The 21,169-nt window shown below is 40.4% G+C and overlaps 1 protein-coding gene across 1 annotated transcript in view; it reads right to left on the reverse strand.

The window, feature by feature from the left end:
* Positions 1 to 1,969: 1,969 nt before the first annotated feature.
* Positions 1,970 to 21,169, reverse strand: part of INAVA (innate immunity activator) — a 34,837-nt gene continuing 15,637 nt past the window's right edge. The window contains exons 4-10 of the mRNA XM_083357663.1: positions 20,943 to 21,062; positions 17,629 to 17,857; positions 14,345 to 14,385; positions 12,735 to 13,009; positions 9,101 to 9,274; positions 6,978 to 7,701; positions 1,970 to 2,976 (exon numbers count right to left, since the gene is read on the reverse strand). Of these exons, the coding sequence (XP_083213789.1) occupies positions 2,884 to 2,976; positions 6,978 to 7,701; positions 9,101 to 9,274; positions 12,735 to 13,009; positions 14,345 to 14,385; positions 17,629 to 17,857; positions 20,943 to 21,062 (1,656 nt within the window). The 3' untranslated portion in view covers positions 1,970 to 2,883. The remainder of the gene's footprint in view (positions 2,977 to 6,977; positions 7,702 to 9,100; positions 9,275 to 12,734; positions 13,010 to 14,344; positions 14,386 to 17,628; positions 17,858 to 20,942; positions 21,063 to 21,169) is intronic.

The following is a 21,169-nucleotide window of genomic DNA, read 5'->3' on the forward strand; positions in this document are numbered from 1 at the left end:
TCTCAAGTCTGGTTTTTACATTAAAAGGCTAATGCAAAAACTTTAAAAAACATTAAATCAGAAGCTTGTGGGTTTGAGAAGTTGGATCCCTAAGCTATTACAGAACAAATGCAAGGATTAAAAATAGCTAGGAAATTGGAAATGGCCCTGTGCAGACATGGAGAACTTTAGTCTCACAGGCCTAATCTGATAAAATAGCTCATAGTCTTTCAGTATCCCTTAACATTCATTCTTTGCCCTGAAAGGTAAACATTTTCTGCATAGTGAATGATCTTGAAGGGAGAGAAGTTAACTTTAAAAAAACATTTCTCTTTCCCAAACTCTTATCTCCCGATAACATCTATGTGTTCAAGCAAAATTACTCCCTCCCCCAATTTTCAAATCAGAATACAACAAAGAAAGAGACAAAGTCTATACTTATTCTAGGGTAGCTGACTTATTATTATCCTACTTTTTAATGCTTTCTAGACCACTAAACTATCCCTTAAGTGGACAAAACAAGAAGTGTGAAAAGCGAGATAAATGATACAAAAAAGTTTCTAGTGATTAGGAATGAAGCAGCCCCAAGATGCTCAAAACCATTGTTGTTGTACAAATTACCTTAGTTATCATTTAAACATTTAATCATTTAAACAGTGTTCACAAAGACTTCTTTGCAGAGATCTGGGCATTAAAAGTTCTAGGCTGGGCTGAATCAAACTCAATGCAATTTTTAATATAAAGTTGAAGCAAAGAGGATCTTTTCCATAGGTATTTGTTTTCACTTTGTGGAAAAAAAAACCTTGAAAACTGGAGAGGACAAGTTTGAATTCTGACATACTGTATTGGAGTAACTGGGGGAAGAAAAATCATGTCATTTGAAGATGTTGAATCCTAACATATAAAATTACAATGACTAACAAAAGGCTGTCTTTTGGTTCTCTTTCCCCTTCATATCTGAAGGGCAACAAAGTCATCAGAACATTGCCAACATTTTTCTTTAATAATGTAAATAGATCGAACATTTCCTTAGCTTGATTTCTACTTTTAATGAAGTCAAAAGGCATAGAACACTAACAGGAAAATGGTGGGCAGTACTAATAATTTACCAAAATGTAGAAATATAGTATATACCCTTGAGCAGGACTGAATTTTAACTTGAGAACTCTAAGAGTGATACAAAAATTAAGACTTATCTTCACCCTGTAGGCTATGGTTTGCGGTAAGGATATATAGAAAATACTGCAGGGGAAAATGTTTTGGTTGGGATCCATGATAAACCAAAAATGTTTTGGATCGTTTGTGGCTTGGTAGAAAGAAAACCCGCAACATTTCCATTGCCCAAGGTTTCTGCTAAAATGGCATTCAGAGGGATTGTGGAGTAATTGTTATACAGTGGTATACTTTGCCCTCTTCTCTGGCCTCTAGTCAGCTACCACCACAAAGTTCCAGTGTGGCACTGGCCCACCTGCTTCTGATCTTTCCAGTGCCTTCTCTGTCCTACGTTGTCACTGTCACCGCAAAAGTTTGCATATGCCTTCAAACTTGGCTTTTCCCTGCTCCTCCCCTCCCTGACCCACTTGTACCCAGAGGAACTATGTTTTAGTCCATCTTTGGAATAAAAACAGCCCAGCAAGTGTTTCCATTTAGGTATAGATCATCCCAGGTTAGTTACTCCAGTCCTTTCGCCGCGGCCTGAAAACACTCCTTTTCCACCTGGCTGACCTGGACTGACAGGGATTTTAATTATGTTTTTAATTTTCTAACTCTAATTTTTAATTTATTTTAATTTTAATTTATTGTACAGAGGCCTTTAATTTTAATTTTATCTTAACTTCTGTATTTATTGTATGTTATTGTTGTTAGCCGCCCTGAGTCCTTCAGGAGATAGGGCGGCATATAAGTCCCAATAATAAATAAAATAAATAAATAAATAAATAAATAAATACTCCACACACATGTTGTTCAATTCTAAGGTTGCTGAGTTTATTGTTGAATTACACACCTTATTAACCTATAAAACTACTTTCTGGCCATAAGTTTAACGGTCTGAGTATGTCTTTGTGTAAACCATCTTGTTTCTTGCCAAAGAGGTCAGTGAATAGTGACTTGTTTTCTTACAGTTGACCAACCGGTCATCAATCTCTTCTGCTATAAAATTAAAGCTGGGCTTGGTGCTAGATGATTATCAACTATGTGACGTGCAATTTGTTCTATATAGGCAACCCTCTGCTTCCATAATTTAATGAGGATTGCATACAAAAATTGAGCAATATGTTACATAGTTCATCCATCAAAATGGGCCTCTTTTTAATACAAAACTGAAAACAAGGATTCATAAACAGGTTCACAGAGGCAGCAAGATCTGTGAATTCCATTAGTCTAAAAAAAGGGAGAATAACAGAGCGGAGTATGAAGTACACTAAGGCAGACCATTGGCTGCATCAGGTAGCTTTCTTTAGGAACAAAGAAGGCAAATCTAGTAATTGGGAAGGAACTTGTGTAGGTACACGTACATTCTACTTCCCCCAGAAAGTAAGTTGTAGTCAGAAATAGCTCTGACTACAAAAATCCTACCCCAATTTCATTTCCATAATCTATAGACACTCTGTTTCCAGCACAGACCTAGGAGAGAATAAATAGGCAGACAAACCCTAGTTACTCTGATCTATATTTCATATAATACAAGAAACATAACTTCTGTTGTCACCAGTACACTGTATCAACATCATAGGAACATGATCTCACGTAGCTTGCAGAACAAGTCCCAAAGTTTCTCTTCTAAATAGAAGGAATACAAGATGCAAGAACATGTCAAGACTTGAATTAAGGCCTCTTCTTCCCCTCCCAGACAAGGGCCTAAGAGGTAATCATCCTGCTCATGCTGCCAGGGTCTAGCAACATCTAAACCTGAGTAATGATTTCTCCATTTTCTGGGACGTAGACCTGCACAGGGGCTCCTTCAGGAGAGCGTTTGAGGATATGGACACGAGGTACCTGAAAATTCAAAAGAAAACCTTTAATAAAAGTGTTATTTTAGCAAGGCTTCCCATTACCTGTTTATTCTACTACCATTATAATTCATCTATTTTATTTTTATTTAGCGTATGGCATCTACAGAGATCATGCAATCTTTGCTATACAAATTTAGTTTAAGTAAAGCATCAGTGTGTGTATGTGTGTATTTGTAAGCATCAGTGTGTGTATGTGTACACACACACACACACACACACTACAATATAGGAGATAAAATATTAAATTAAGATAAAACCATAATAAAATCACAGTAATGTGGAGCCATAGAAATGCAATGGGATAGATGTTATAATTCAATATCTAAGGGAACTAACCATTTAACTGCCTCTTAAGAAACTAATCTATTAAGAGAGAGGGAAAAAGTATGTGACAAATAGATAGGATTACATTAACTTCTGCCTTAAACTGTGTGCCCAACAGCCTGCATGTTAACATCAGGACTGATTTAGAGAAGATGGTGTAACAGGTGGATCATTTTTATGTACTCCCCTCTAAAATCAGTAGCACCTCTTAGGAGAAAATTCGGGAAGATGGCAATAAGTGGCAACTGGCTGGCTGCATGGGGCTTACAGATTATTAATTCATGTTTTAGAATTTCCCATTCTATTTGCAGTGCTGTACATTTAAACAACTATGGATATGAGAGCTCAGGAAACAGCAAGAATAGGGAATGTCTCTGCTAATTTGTTAATACCTGAAATAGTTCACAACTGAAGTGAAACCCACCAGGTTTCTATTCATTTTCATTCACAGTTAATGGCCTGAGTAACAGGCCAGACGGTCCAGAAGATCAGCTACATTAGCCTGTTGTGGCAATTGCAAGAAGCACTAGCCCAGGGGTCTTCAAACTTGGCCCTTTTATGACTTGTGGACTTCAACACCCAGAACTCTTCAGCCAGGCACACTGTCTGAGGAATTCTGGGAGTTGAAGTCCACAAGTCATAAAAGGGCCAAGTTTGAAGACCCCTGCACTAGGAGAATCTTAAAAGACCAGCATATGTAATATGAAATCAGTTTGTAGACTAAAGGCCATTTAATGTGATGCCCACACGGGGCAAGCAATGTTTCTCAGGCTGATAAACATGAAGCAGATTTCACGCAGTTGAACGTAGAACAAATTTGTATCTAGAATTCTTAACTTCGAAGCTCACAAACCGACCCATCTAGTTAAGTACGTGATTTTAACAATGGACTTTCAGCACTGGTGATGAGAGCATTGTGAAGGGTTACTCTCCCGTGACATCGCTGCATGGGTTCGGTGTTCTACTTAAAACAGATTAGGGGGGAAAAATGCAGTGAGCTGTTCAAGAACCTGCCTTTCTAGCTCATGCAACCACTTCCTAGGATAACAATTTTGCAGCTCTGTTTCAAAGGAGTGGAAGGTAAGCATTAGGGATTATGAGAGGAGGAAACCAAGGGCAAGCTCATGCTTGCATGGTGTGGGCCTGCGCTCCAGGCAAGGGAGATGTCCAAGGAGATGAAAGTTTTACTCCTTGTGAAACATTCACACATCTGGAGTGGGGGGGGAGAAATCCAGAACAAACAAACAAAAAATATCCATGCCACACAGATTTCTTTCAATGGCTACTTTTCTGAAAGTAGGTGGCAGAAGCATTCCCAGAATCCTCGGCCCTGACAAAGATAAAATAAAAATATTCCCTCAAGTCCAACTTGACAACTGTTGACCACATGAGAATGGACAGAAATTGGGATCATTCTTGTCAACCACACAAAATTTGCCACTGCCTTCTTTCAAGACTTTTTCAACTTTTCAATCTAGCTTACAGCCTTGGATTTTTTATTTTATTTTTTGATGATCTGGAACCCAACTAATAACCAGGTCTGATTCTGTGTAGCCATTTGACATCAACCAAATTCAGCTAAGCTGGCAACGCCTTTGCTATAAACCTCAAAAGCAATTGACCAGCTTTTTCCATCAGATGCCCTCCAAAAGAATTAGTATGGAATTGTGGAAGACCAAGTCTCCAGAAGACACTAGGTTCAGAAAGGCTGCTCAAAACAACCGAACTTGGGTGCAGTTTAACCATTTCCCAGCAAACAACCAGTCTCAGATAAACTTAAACTGAACAACAGATGCAATTTATCAAATCAGGGATGAGTTCAGTGGAAGTACAGTGGGCAAAGTTTAGTGATTATCATCTGATCATTTCACTCTTTGCCATAGGCTTAAGCAATTCCTATTGACATTGATGACCCATAAGTGTACTGAACATCAACTCCTCTTACTGCATACATCTGTTACTTGGAAAAGGACATTTTAAAATATTGTTTTAGGAAAGGTGGTATCACAAGCTCACGGTTGAACTGAGTGGTCCTTGAGCTTGGTTGTTGTCTTGCAGACATTTCATTAATAAACTAAGTAACAACATCTGCCCTGATGATATTATCTAGTTTGCTAATGAAACGTCTGCAAGAAAACAACCAAGCTCAGAGAGCACCAAGAACTCCGCAGCACAATAATAGAAGGCACAGTTCTAATCTTAAAGAACTGTCTGTTCTCTCAGGCCCTGGGCTAAGGTGGATGAAGCTCTTTGTGGTGTGCTTGTGTATGTTTTTGAGTGGTTGGCAGAATTCACTCTTTTCTTTTTTATCTACCTTGGGTTTTTTTAATTTGACTTTTTTAATCTATATTTTTTTAAAAAAAAAAAGCTACATAGTGAGCTGCCCGGAGTCATTCTAGTGTCAGGTAGCACATACATCAAATACATAATGAAATGTTAAAATAACCAGAAAATCATGAATGGAGGGAAAAACAGAAATTGGAAGGAAGTACATAGAAAGCGACGCGGTGGCTCAGTGGGTGAGGATGCTGAGCTTGTTGATCAGAAGGTCGGCAGTTTGGCGGGTCGAATCCCGAGTGCCGCGTTAGAGAGTGAGCGCCTGTTACTCATCCCAGTTTCTGCCAACCTAGCAGTTCGAAAGCACGTAAAAATGCAAGTAGAAAAATAGGAACCACTACGGTGGGAAGGTAACAGCGTTCTGTGCGCCTTTGGCGTCTAGTCATGCCGGCCACATGACCACGGAGACGTCCTCGGACAAGCGCTGGCTCTTCGACTTTGAAACAGAGATGAGCACTGCCCCCTAGAGTCGGAAACAACTAGCACGCATGTGTGGGGGAACCTTTTTACCTTTACCTTTACCTAGATAGAAATGTATGCAATTCTTAATTTCTAACAGATTTTACAAATATCAAGCTCTCATATCATAACGCCTGTTCTACATAAATAAGTTAGCTTGCTTATAAAAATATGCTTTGTTATGCAGTTAAAAAGTGTTTATAATGATATTACTTCTTTTGACCCTTGATTTTGGCTATTTTATAGATTTCATGATCTTTTGAAAATAAGGAAAGCTAGCCCACATTGAGACAAACTTTCTTATTGTTTCATGTGTTTGTTTACTCTTTGAGTTGACACATTTCCAAGCATATCTAAATTTCTTTCACCTCTTAATGAATTAACATATCATTTAAAACAAAAATAATTGGAAATTTGCATAAGCTCTTTTTCTCCTGTCTCCCAAATTTGGAGAGGCAGGAGGAGAAAGTTTGCAAAAAGAATAAAAAGCCATTTTTTTCCCTTGATAATTTCTTGATCTTCGTATTTATATCCAAAAGGAACGTGCATTGGTGGTAGACAACATCATGGGTTGTTCTCCATTTTTGTTGGCATCCATCAAATTCAGTTAGAAAGCACTCCTCCACCATGTTTTCCATTTACTTAAGTTTAGTTGCTTTGTCTTGTGTGTCCAGATGGTGTAAGCCAGCACTGGAGTTGGCCCACTCCTAATGTGGGTTTTTAGGAGTTCAACAACACTGGCTAACATAACCCATTACTTTATTCACCGTCCTTGCTGTAGGAAAGCTGCCAGCTTAGGACAAGGTGGGAGAGAATTAGGAAAATGCTGGTTCACCTCTCCCTAGAGCTGCTATACAGTCTTACCTGAATTTGATGCCCAAAGGAACACGGAGAATGCAGTTCTCTGCCTGGCACACTGCGCACACGGAAAGCCCCTTGCCTATCCAGGGAATGTGGACGCGCGTTGCGCAGACGGGTTCGTTCGTGCCAGGATTTTAACTCTTCTGTCACTGCCGCCTTGGAGAGAACTCGAGGACCCACTGGGACAAAGTCCTTCAGGGATGGTGTGCGAACTACCCTGCTGTGGGCTACAACTGACCTGTGGAATCTAACTGGCACCGCTTCTTCCTTGTAGGCAAAGTGGGCTGGGCTGCCAGAGAGAAAAGATGGCCGACCGTGGCAGAGCTCTCTCCCAGCAGTCAGGTGGCTACTGGGCACGTGTTCTGTGGCAGGGAAAAAACCTGGTCCTGAACGCAGGTTCTGAGGGCACAGGCGGTGGTATTCTGCTTCTTGCCCCTTGCAGACCTGGCTATGGAACAGCTGTGTGGGCTCCTCCTTGGGCACGACAGATGCTGGCTTCATAAAGGAAATGTCTGGGCTGCTGCTGCCGGCAGATGTTGTATAAGAGATGCTGGAGACATCTGAACTGCTATCTTCTGAAGCAGAGTGAAAGTTGGCTTTCAGAGCAGGTTTAGGATTGGATGCAGAGAAACAGAACTCGGGGACAGTCACGGTATAGTAGGTGGGGCGTCGCCTGGGTAGTGCACTTCTTCCACGGGACTCCAAACTTTCCCGAGTTGAACATACCCTGTGGGCCAGAATAAACTAGTTAAGACTACAAATGTCAGGAGCAACAGCAATAGAAAAACAGCACTTAGACTTATATACTACTTCATAGTGCATTAAAACCCTCTCTAAGTGGTTTACAGAGTCAGCAGTCCCCCAGCAATCTGGGTCCTCATTTTACCGACCTCGGAAGGATGGAAGGCTGAGTTAACCTTGAGCCATTCAGAATTGAACTCCTGGACTGAGCAGTGAGTTAGCCTGCAGGACTGCATTCTAACCACTACGCCACCATGGCTCTTTTGTTTGATCCTGGGGAAAAGTGGGAACATGACACTATTTTCTCAAAATCTTAAGTTGCTAAACACAAAAAGTCTTAAAATGTAGAGTTCAGAACTTCCATACATTTCATTCTGTCTACAGTGCATTCTACTTATGACTGGCCTTTCCTACTGTATCTCATTGCATGCCTATGCCATAAATGTTCATTTAACTGAGGGATGCCCAAACATCTCTGTGGGAGTTGAAATCCACAGGTTTTAAAGTTGCCACGGTTGGACACCCATGTTCTAAGGAAATATTTAAGGCTATATTTCTGACTTCTTTAGTGGATGACTTACTTTTTTATTTTATACCCATTTATATAGATCTATGAATAGGGTCAAGTAGCAGACATACTTACATTCAGTTTCACCTTTCTTTCACATCTCTCATTTCAGGGCAATATGCCATCTATAGTTCTCTCCATCCCAATCAAAATTGCAATTTGAGTCAAATTCCCCCTCCCCTAATGTCCATATATTTCTTTATTTTAATTATTTTGCTTATAGTACATGTTCAGTTGGCCTCCTCCTTCTAGCTGACACTATTCGCTAAACGCTAATCTCTTGTGCAAAGCTACCTTCAGAGGCATTAAAGACTAGAAGTTTTTTAAAAATGAGAGCTAAGATTCTCAAGGCTCTGTATTTTGGGAGATACATAAAGGTCTGCATTGTATGAATTTAATTTATTCTGGCTACAATAAACATTTAAAGTGCCTGTTGTGCTTGTTGTCAAAATCCACTGTTGGGTTAGGCAAGGTAATCCTAGAAACACAGAAAACTGACGGCAGAAAAAGACCTAGTGGTCCATTGAGTCTGCCCTTTGAGTTTGTTTGTTTATATTTTTGTTAATTTTTGCCAGATGATGGACGTGTCTTTATCACAAGCAAGTTTAAACTGCATGTTTAAAGCACATGGAACCATAGGAATGCTTTACAGGGGTCTTCAAACTCGGCCCTTTTATGACTCATGGACTTCAATTCCCAGAATTCCTCAGCCAGTGTGCCTGGCTGAGGAATTCTGGGAGTTGAAGTCCATGAGTCATAAAAGGGCCGAGTTTGAAGACCTCTGCTTTAATATATGGTACCTAAAGCTTTGCAATACCTAATCAGCTGAGACTGTCCTCTCCTTCCTGGGAATTCTGGGGTTGGAGGGGCACTGGAACCAGCCTGTCTTCTTACTTCCAGCTTCCTAGGCAGATCCAAGTGACACAGATGTGTCTCAACTGCCCTCTGAAGGGAAGGGCTGGGTGCCGGTGAGGACATTATGCTTGCTGTGCTATAACAGGATACAATGAGATAAAAAGTAAGAAACAGTTTTTCTGTCTACTTCCCAGTTACCATTGTTCTTCTACAAGCAAACCGAGGGCCACTGGTTAAGGGCTATAAAAGTAGTTCTTTCCCCTTTATTTCTGAAACAGAACAGAAGCAAAAGGAAAGTCTGAAGACTGATGGGTGTCAATAAAACAACTGCTCAGGTTTAGCTAACTCTGATATTCTGGGTCAAAGAGCATTTTGATCCCAAATGTAGTCATAAGTCAAGGACTACTTGCATATGTGGTTGTCTTGGCCTTTGGGCAGAGGCCAGATGCTTCAATCAGTACCAGGACAGGACAGAATATCCAGTGGAGTTCCATCCCATATTATATGCATATGATACCAGGGCTGCCAGCTAGATTGAAGGTGCTGTTAGTAACAGCCACATGCTTCTCCCAGAAGAAGGAAGCTAAAGCCTGATGATGACGGATGGGATTCCGTCGAAACGTTGCGCCCACACCTTTAGTTCTACGCGGGGAAAAACCCGAAAAACCAAGGATCCACATACAGGCACCCGCGAAAACCTCAGAAAACAAATATATATATATATATATATATATATATATATATATATATATATATATATATATATATATATATATATATATATATATATATATATATATATATATATGTTTTCGTAGATTCTCGCGGGTGTCTGTATGTGTAGATCTCTGTATGTGTAGATCTAGAGTCTCGGGTTTCTTCCCGCGTTCCTTTCATCTTCAGAAAGTTGTGGCGACGTTTCGATGAAATCCCGTCCATCATCATCAGGCCGGAGTGTTCCTCCTGCTGCTTCCAGGAGCAATGCGTGGTCTGGCTGTTCCTTTCCATCCAACTGCCGGTGGGGCTGTGTTCTGACTGGGTGGAGGCGTGGCTGCTTTCTGATTGGGTGGGGGTGTCCTCCGACTGGGTGGAGGCGTGGTTGTCTTCTGATTGAGTGGAGGCGTGGCTGTCTTCTGATTGGGTGGATGCGTGGTTGTCTTCTGACTGGTTGGAGGCGTGGCTGTCTTCTGATTGGGTGGGGTGTGTTCTGAATGGGTGGGGTTTTTTGTTGTGTTGTAATATCCTGAGTGTTGTGATTTGGTGTCCTGAGCCCACTCCTCAGGACACCAAATCACAACACTCAGGATATTACATATATGTAGATCTAGAGTCTCGGGTTTCTTCCCGCGTTCCTTTCATCTTCAGAAAGTTGTGGCGACGTTTCGACGAAATCCCATCCGTCATCATCAGGCCGGAGTGTTCCTCCTGCTGCTTTCAGACCACGCATTGCTCCTGGAAGCAGCAGGAGGAACACTCCGGCCTGATGATGACGGATGGGATTTCGTCAAAACGTCGCCACAACTTTCTGAAGATGAAAGGAACACGGGAAGAAACCCGAGACTCTAGATCTACACATACAGACACCCGCGAGAATCTACGAAAACATATATATATATATATATATATATATATATATATATATATATATATATATATATATATATATATATATATATATATATATATATATATAGTTTCAAGCTCCTTGGCACCAGGCTACCTGAAACAAGGCTTCAAGTACAGGTAGTCCTTGACTCACGACCACAATTGAGCCCATAATTTCTGTTGCTAAGTAAGACGTTTGTTAAATGACTTTTGCCCCATGTTATGACTTTTCTTGCCACAGTTGTTAAGTGAATCACTGAGTTGTTAAGTCAGTTGTTAAGTGAATTGGGCTTTCCCATTGACTTTGCTTGCCAGAAGGGACTCTAGATCCTTCATAAATAGGAGCCAGTTGCCAAGTGTCCGAATTTTGATCACATGACCATGGGAATGCTGCAATGGCGGTCAGTGTGAAAATGGTCATGTCACTTTTTTCAGTGCTATCGTAACTTTGAATGATCACTAAATGAACCGTTGTAAATCAAGGACTACCTGTACATCAGCTTTCCAGGCATCTACAGTACAATCTTTTGGGAAAACAGGAATTTGTTGTTTGAAATTGACATGGAAGAGGGCCTTAACCATGATGGCACCTGTCTTGTGGAACAATCTTCTTCCCTGTAATATGCCAAATCATGCTGGCATCTTTTAAGTGTCTTTTTCAAAATTAAAATGTTATGTTGGCACTATCCAGCTATTAACTTCCATCATATTTGTCTTGTAATATTCTTATAATGGATTTGTCTTGTAAAGAAGGACACTAAAGGGACAGGACAAGACCGGTAAATACTTTGGATGTCTCCAATTTTCCATCTACCTGAATTGCAGGAGCTGGAAAAAAGTTTCAGGTAATGCTCTTACCACGGCATCGCCACAAAATATAAATTAGGGTTGTTTTTTTAAAAAAAAAATAGCTATACTATTGTCACTGATTGTCTATGGAGATTCTCAGTCATCCAGATCATGGTTGTCTCAAAGATACTTTTTCAAAAGACAACTGGACTTTGTTTTTCCTTGAAGATGATTCGCTTCTCATCCAAGATGCTTCTTCTGAGCTGAGAAGGAAAAACAAAGTCCAGTTGCCTTTTGAAAAAGCACCTTTGGGATATTGCCACTGACGGAATCAAGAGGGTCAAAATGAATCAAACTTTTCCCCTAAATCCATGACTACCAATTTACTATGCTAATTCATAATTTCATCTGTAGGCACATCTTAAAAGTAAGTGATACTTGCAAAAATTAGCCATCATAAACATTTGACTTCTATCGCTGTGATCAATATTTTTAATCAATGTAGTTAATAATACAGCCAGGATACAAAATATACTGATGGCACTTTTCTTATCTGTTCAATAAACGATGTAACAAGGTAGACTAGCGCAAATTTAATATAGTGGGGAAAGAAGGATAATGTTAAGAATCCATGAATAAGCTGAGATTCGAACCAGAAAGTTCAATTCAACTTGCCGGTCATCAACCGTTGCAAATACACTTTGCAAGTTATTGTATTAAAGGTAAAGGTAAAGGTTCCCCCGCACATGCGTGCTAGTCGTTTCCGACTCTAGGGGGCGGTGCTCATCTCCGTTTCAAAGCCGAAGAGCCAGCGCTTGTCCGAAGACGTCTCCGTGGTCATGTGGCCGGCATGACTAGACGCCAAAGGCGCATGGAATGCTGTTACCTTCCCACCGTAGTGGTCCCTATTTTTCTACTTGCATTTTTACATGCTTTCAAACTGCTAGGTTGGCAGAAGCTGGGACGAGTAACAGGCGCTCACTCTGTTACGCGGCACTCGGGATTCGACCCGCCAAACTGCTGACCTTCTGATCGACAAGCTCCAGCATCCTAACCCACTGATCCACCGCGTCCCTAAGTTATTGTATTGCTTCTCTATAAATTACGATTTACATATATTTCACCTCAACTCTTTGAAATCAAATAGAGACATCTTAACAAAGAGAAAAGCACAGTAGAAAGATCTAGGGAACAAGTCTGACCTCAGCATGTTGTTGGACTCCAACGACTTCTTGGGCTTCTCATAGGGCTTATCCAAACTAGTTTCTTTCCAGGGGCTATTCTGGATGGGAGAAGACTCCACTTCGGCAGCTGGATGATGAGTTGAATCTTCTAGAAAGCCAAGGGGGGAAAGTTGCGATGAAGAACTGTGGTGAGACTGGATTTGGGTCCAATGTGTAATTTTTGTTGGAAGGTGAGGATTCACCACTGGGACTTCTTTAAAAAGAAAGGAGGATGATAGCTTGTCACCACAAACCTGAAAGTCCTTTAAACATTTGCTAAACTACTTTGTACAGCTACACTCCCTTAGGTAAAGGTAAAGGTTCCCCCACACATGTGTGTGCTAGTCATTTCCAACTCTAGGGGCCGGTGCTCATCTCCCTTTCAAAGTGGAACAGCCAGTGCTTGTCCGAGGACGTCTCCGTGGTCATGTGGCTGGCCTGACTAGACGCTAAAGGCACACGGAACGCTGTTACCTTCCCACTGTAAGTAGTCCCTATTTTTCTACTTGCATTTTTACGTGCTTTCGAACTGCTAGGTTGGCAGAAGCTGGGACAAGTAACAGGCGCTCACTCTGTTACGCGGCACTCGGGATTCGACCCGCCAAACTGCCGACCTTCTGATCGACAAGCTCAGCGTCCTAACCCACTGAGCCACCGCGTCCCTCTACACTCCCTTACTAGCCCTTAATTAAATCAAAGGAGGAATTAAATTTGGCACACTTGGACCATTTCACTGAGAACCACAATAAACATCCTTCCTTGCCTTCAAGCTTGGTACAATGTTGCAGGCTAATCTCTTTAGTTGAATATTAAGTTATTAAATAAAAACAACAGCAGCAAAATATGGAGTGCATGGAGACTGTGGTAAAGGAGGAATGTGGTTACTCTATGACTGAGATGGGCACTTAAACTGCTGAAACATAACTTATTAAATAAGCCATTATTTGTTGAACATCTAAGCCAAAAACAAATATTAAATTTAACGAAAGTACAGATTTCTGGTAGCTTCTCAGACCTTAAGTTGTGACCTTCAGAATGTTCTGAGGGATTATTTGCTGTGCATTTTTTAAAAAATGTGACTAAAATAGCTAACTGAATGTTTATTTACTAACCCCTGCAAGGCAAAACTTCTATTCTTGAAAAAACCCCTCCCTCCCTGGGCATCATAACTCTAGGATGAAAAATTATTATTTTAAAAAACACAACTTCACCATCCCAGAGGAAAAAAAGATTGTCTTTTTGTGTATGTGTGATGAGCTATGGAAACAGCCTTCCCTCTGAACCACTATTTGACTGGGGGGGCGGGAGGGGGGGGAAGTATATTTATGTAAAATAGCGAAGCATAGGTATGAATGTTACTACATTACCATGAAAAAATGGTGTCACAAAATGTGTTCAAAGATACCAAAGCATAGAAAATCAGTACACAATCAACTTGAAATGTATTATGAAAGAAGCTGCATTTTCAAGGCCATTCTTATCATGAAAAAGAAGGCCCTAAGAACAACTTCAAGTCTGCATCCAAAGGGAAGAACATCCCAAGTAAAGCCATTACGATCATACTTAATGAACTTGCCTTCTTCTCTCACAGCCGCATCCAGGAAGGAACGTTCGTCAGAGGCACCAAACCCTTAAGATGAAATGGGGAAAGTTGCTGTAAATGGGATCTGGAAAGCATTTTGCTATTCAGGACTCTAGATATTGGATTTCATTCACTCTTCCCATGTTTCTCCCCCAGCCAACATTCTGAGGCCACTGAGCATAAACACCCCCCACTACGTAATTAAAAGTGAGAAGTCTCTTTGCTATTTTTCTTCTTAAAGATTCTGTCAATTTCAGCAGTGCTTTTTGAGCTACTCATGGCATCAGAGAAAACATCAACAATTAGGCTTCCCTTGAGCTATAGATTTCCAAGCAACTATCAGGAACACTGACACTCATTAGAAATATGCAGTCATACATTCCTCGCAGACCCACAGAAGGGACAACAAAAGCTTCTATCTTATTAGTACTGGGATAACTCCAATAACCCAAACCACATCATTCAAGGAGAAGTATTCATGTACACTAACCTAGCCTCCTCAAAGAAACAGTTCATGGTACAGCGAATTAATATTAATCTAAAGGATTTGGATTTGCATTTCAGGCAGCATTTTTTCCATACAGTCAAAATATCGAATTAGGAATTAATAGCTCAAAATTCCTTTTACTCTTTAGATGTTGTGTGGATGAGACCTGAGGGCAATAATCCAGTTCAGAGAGAAATGTCCTTAAGATGATTCATTTCAAAGAACTTACATAGGGTTCACTCTGAAACAACAGGTAGATGTTAATAACCAGTAATTTCCTTTTATGGTCCAGCCAAGATGGACTCTGAAGAGATGATCTCATTCAGTCAACAAGATCTCTGCACAATCTACACAAAGTATTGTCCTTCTATTAAACAAAGAGTCCTTTTGTGTATAGGTTCAAACCAGATTAACTCTAGATACTCCAGGGAAAGACCCCCGTTAGAAACCCTGAGAGTGTCTAATAGCTGCATAGACAGTATTCAATGTTCTTGTTTAAAATAAGCTGCCTTTTTATGTTCCAAATACCCTAAACAAATAGTACAAGATATAAATGAAAACACTAAGCTCTCATCTGCAAATATTTACCATATGGGATTCTTGAGCAAAAAGCAATGAAGTGGGTATATAAGAAGCCATCCAATGAAGTCTTTTTCAATATAGCTATTTTCATAGTAGTATAGCTACTATGAATACTCCCATGTTACACCTCTACTCCGTGAGCTGCATTGGCTTCCGGTTGCCCTCCGGGTGAGATTCAAGTTGCTGGTGATGGAGCCCTAAATGGCTTGGGTCCGGGAAATCTGAGGGAACACCTGCTGCCGGCATCAAGTTCCCTTTGTCCTGTGCGCTCCCACAGGGAGGGCCTCCTCAGGGTGCCGCCGGTAAAAGACTGCCGGCGGATAACACCCAGGGGGAGGGCCTTCTCAGTGGGGGCGCCTGCCCTCTGGAATCAGCTGCCTGTGGAGTTTAGGACTGCCCCCGACCTTCGCTCATTCCGCCGGGACCTGAAGACCTGGCTCTTTGAGCTCTCCGGCCCAGGCTGAGAGTTTTTAATTGGGGTTTTATATTTTTCAGGGATCAAATTTAATTATTTTTAGTTGTTTTTAACTTTTGTATTGTATTGACATTTTAAATACCTTGTAAACTGCCCTGAGTCCTACGGGAAAAGGGCGGTATATAAATTCAATAAACTTAAACTTAAAGCCAACTACTGGGAGGGAAGAAAGGAATTAGCAAGGATTGAGCCTAATACTGAAGTCCAAAGTATGTTCATTCTATGTGCAAGTAAGTCTGACTGAGTTCAGTACAGCTTACTTCTCATTTCAGTGTTCACAGGATTGCACTCTTTTTTTTTGTAAAAATAACAGAATAAAAGAGTTGGAAGGGACCTTGGTGGTCTTCTATCTAGTCCAACTGTCTGTTCAAGTAGGAAACCCTATACCACTTTAGACAAATGGCTTGTCCAATCTCTTCTTGAAAACCTCCAGTGATGGAACAAATTCTGAAGGCAAGCTGTTCCACTGTTCTCACTGTCAAGTAAGTGACAGGGGCTAAAAAAGAACCAGTGAACCTTCTACTACCCAGGGCCTTGCAGGCATGTTTCCACTACAGTTTTCAGAATTCCTAGGGAATGTGCCTGTTAGCCATCTTTCTGGGAATTCTGTAGTCCCAGCACAGCTAGAGAGGGCAGCCTGGGAAGCTAAGCTAGGTGACTGATTAAGGGTTAAATCTGATACCACAGAGCTTTGCGTCAATCATTCACAGCAGGCTTCTACATGCTTCCTCCTCCAGCTGCCTCTCCCTGTTTTGTTTTTTTCCTTGAGTTCTCTTTGGCAACCACTTACAGAAAATTTCCCTTGGTATCTTATCACAGCAGGAAGAAGCCATAAAAGGTCAGCTTCCTGCTTTGAACTGGGATGAATTCCACCCAAACCCCGCCTGTCAAAAGTTCATTTAACCTGTTTCTTATGATTTACAGGGACAAGTACTTAATCCTAACCTCTGTCTCATTTCCTGACAATCTTTCTAATTTCAAAATCTACTTCCTCATAATAACAAAGAATCTTGTGGCAGCCTAAAGAGAAACAAATCTATTTTAAGAAAAACTATTAGTCTTTAAAGTTTTGTGAGACTTGTGTCTGCCTCTACCCTTCTGGTTTTTAGGTCTTCAGTCAAAACGGGCTTTAATTTTATTCTCTGTAGTGGCTATACAGAATAAACTGATTAGCCTGACCTTGGTAGAGTGTATTATTATTATTATTATTATTATTATTATTATTATTGTTATTGTTGTTGTTGTTGTTGTTGTTGTTTTGTTGTTGTTGTTGTTGTTGTTGTTGTTATTATTATTATTATTATTATTATTATTATTATTATTATTATTATTATTATTATTATCACATCTTTAACTTTTCAGGCCTTCTTTTCACAGACAAACAGGCTTGCTTGCCAAAATATGTACTTACAGCTTTGCTTTCCAAGCCGTCTAAAAAGTATTTCAAAGTCATTCAATCTAGCATTTGTATAAATTACAGAAGGGTGGCCCCTAGGAAAAACAATGCAAAATGACCACAACTTTAACACACCAGGGCCAGGGATGGATTTGGTTGCAGGGGTTACAGTTGTTTTACTTCCTTGAGGACTGTGCTAAGCTTATGCCTGGCTTTTATATACTTCATGCTTCAAAATGGCAGGAATTAAAAATTCAGCGGTGCAGCTGGATGGGGCTGCAGGAATTACAAAAATGAATTTCAGAGATTGTACTGAATTAGATAACCACGCTCCAGATTGACTCCGCTTACCTTCTAAGGCTGGGGCAATGGTCTTCAGCAGGGTTGACTGTTTGGATGCCAGGCGATATTCACTGAGCGCTTGCTCCAACTCCTTCAGTTTCTTTTCCTCTTTCAAAACAGCACTTTTCCGGCGTTTTCGAACCTGCTTGGCAAGATTTTCCTCTTTGGAAAGACATCGAGCAGCTTCAGCAATCTGCAGCTGCAGAGCCAGATCTCTCTCTAATGTGCTCAGCGGATCCTGGAGAAAAGGAAGGGAGAATATATTCCAAAATCTGCCTCTTCTGAGTGGTTCTTAGCAAGGGTGGTGTGACTGGCCTTTTAAAGAGAATAGAGGGGGATATATAGTGTCAGAACTTAAGAGTCACTCCTTGAAGAAGTCAGCACAGATCTGACATCATCATCCCATTCTCTGCTCCGAAGACTCCTTTTGTGGACATCTTGATAATTAAATACGATACATCCTTTTTACCTAGTTATGTTTTGAATTCTTTCTAGTGATACACTTAGTCATTGTAAGCTGATCTGGGGGTTTCCATAGAAGCCAATGTCAGCCATGTTTTGTGAAGCTCGTGCAACAAAAATTGGTCTGACACCGGTCATGCAAGGAAATCTTTGCTGTGTGAGAGAAATAACAGTTGTTTCAATGACTATTTCAGGCTAGATGCTTTTGTCTGGGATGAGGAAAACAAATAAAAAGGGAAAAAGAAGGGAAATCAATGTTTTAACAACTTTCAAATGAGCATGTTCAGCATGCTACCTTGGAAATTCTGGGAGTTGAAGTCACACATCTGAAAATTGCCAGTGTTGAGAAACCCTGTTCTAAAGCATAATGTATTGTTCCACATAGAAAAAAAAGTCTCTGGCACAAAAGGAATGTATGTTAGATTTGCTAGATGAATGATGTTTATGACATGTTCCAGGCAACACGTTATAAAAATCTGTGGAATGTAAGTAATAACAATCGAAATGGCTCACAAACTAATAAAATAACTCCCAGTTAGATCCATGTTGGATCTGCTAGGCAACTGTAGCCTGCTGAAAAATAGAATCTTTCCTGTCTTCAGTTGCAGAAAAGATTCCAGAATTCCCGTGTATGTACCATACACATATGTGCACATAAGTGCATGTACGCACAAGTGTATAAATATGCAGTGAGCATTTAGTGTGAGAAAATCTACAGGTTGATGAACAATATGAAGCTCCTTTGGGCATAGGAGTGTATAAAAAAGGTAATTAATTGGATTTGGGCTGAAGTTAATTCTTCTGTAAATAGCACCTCCCTTCACAATCCAACTAGAACCTCAGGGCTTATTGCCCTTGAAAGATTTTTATGATTCAAGTAATTATGCTAAGACTTAGTGTGCAAAATACACTATGTCTCAAATCAATTTTCCTAACAATTATTTTCTTTTTATATTGAAAATTCAATAAACAAGGAAAAACAAACAGGGAAAGGTCATGCTTGGCATAAAAAGCAGGCGATGGTACTATCATGTTGCTAGAGTTATGGAAAATGATGGGCCAAGACCATATTGCATAAAAGGTACCAGACAGATCCCTCACTAAATCTAATCCTCCTGTCACCTTTTTAGCTAGAATAATTAAAGACCAATCACAAAGAATGATTTTCAATTCTTTCAAGGCATGCTTACAAGCAGTGTAGGGATGCTAATCCAATTTAAAGATTTAGGTGGTGATTATTTTTGGATTTAAGTAATCTACAGTTAAAAGGGTGTGCTCTTTTGTCTATTCTACTGGACCGATGTCTAAGGCAAAATTCCCAGCCTCCTGCTGAACTAGCAAACCGGATGAGTTAAAACTATTTACAGACTAAGCAGATATGTTCTGCTTCCAGTATAACAGGTTCCTAATAGTTGAGGAGGAAACACAAAGTAGTATGCAATATTTTATTGAGCTGGAGGTTAAGAGGGAAAAAGCTTGGAATAGTGTGTGAATGTACAAGTGCATGTCTGTGACTCTGCATGTGAGACACAAGAGAAGCAATGGGCTTCCAAAAGAACAATTTTATTTAGCACCACGCTCTCTGCCTCCCATTGAGGGGAACTTATAGAGAGAACAAACAGCACACCACATGCCATCCTTACTTAGATTAATAAAACTGAACGTAGGACACAGGCAAGAGAGACACTATTTGCAAAAGAGACACTGCATCCCACATGTTTGATAGGAAGGAAACCCGAGGCTCCCAGATCCCTTTGGGATGATTTATCTACCATTCACTTTCTACTGAGAATCACTTTCAGACACTTTTTTTAAAACTGGGAATCCACAATTTGTAAAAAAAAAATCCCATGCAAACTTTTTCCACAGAGAAAAAAGGTTTCTTGGATTGGTTGAACTAGGTTTCAAAGGGAGACTGAGCTTTATGCATAAAAGAAACCATGCCTCTATAAAAGTTGGCTGCTAGGTATCTTTCACTTGGAATCTGAAGTTATTCCTGTCTTTTTTTATTCATCAACTTACTCCTACTGGAGCTGAAAAGTTGGAAATGCTGTATATTGGATTTTGACTGGCTGTGTTGGGATCTTTCTACACTGAAGCACCTAAGTCTATGAAAAGAATAGCAGGTACAAAATGATCCAGGTGTACAAAGCAGCTAACTAGGAGGAAGAAACGTCTTTTCTCAGCCTCAATGCTACTTTTATATAATTGAAGTACTTTTTCTTGCTTTATGTCTGACCCTATAGAAATGTTTCCGTTTCAGAACATTGGCCTGATCTTTGCTGAGATGGCCCAATAAAGATTAAGAAGTAACAAGAGGTCCTTACAGAGCAGCAGTGCTTTTTTTGTAAAAGAAAAAGGTGCCGGAACTCACACATGTCATACAACCTGCCTTGCCTATCCTACAAGGTTCCATCCAAAAAAGGTGCCGGAACTCCGTTCTGAGAGTTCTATGACAAAAAAAGCCCTGCAGAGCAGGGTTAAGAAAATAGAGATGCCAGACTTGTACTCAGCCAAGATCACCAGCATTGCAAAGCTACTCCTTCTTCCACCCTATTCTAAACAGCCTTAGCAGCAGAAGTTCCCACGACTACAAGAGCAAGCAAAATTAGATGCTGATCTGGTAATCCTGTTCAGGGACCTTTGGAGGCCAGAATATCAAGCAGGGATTCCCAGAACCTCTTTCCTAATCAAACTAATTGTGTCCATGGCTGAATTGCAATTCACTTGTTTTTCCCCCCCTCCTGGAATCCATTTATATTTACATGCTGATTCAGCCAACACAACCTTCTGGGTCACTCAAATGTTTGTGGTCATCCACGTTCTCTAAACCCCAAAAAGTTGTAAGCAAGGTGCCTTACTGCTCCTGAAAGAATAGCCTTTTGGTCCAGTTTGAAAGCAGCACCAATTCGACGGCGGACCTTTGGGGGCTTCTCTCCTGCTTTCAGAGGATATTCTGAAGACAGCATTCCTGTCAATTCCTGCCCAAAAAAAAAATGTAGAAGTAGCACAAGTCAAGGAGGGCCTTAAAGGTAGGCAATATAAAGCAGCTGAACTGAGTATCACGAAAGAGCAGCATATTTGTTAT

This window comes from Vipera ursinii (genome assembly GCF_947247035.1).
Source record: "Vipera ursinii genome assembly, chromosome: 3".
NCBI lineage: Eukaryota > Metazoa > Chordata > Lepidosauria > Squamata > Viperidae > Vipera > Vipera ursinii.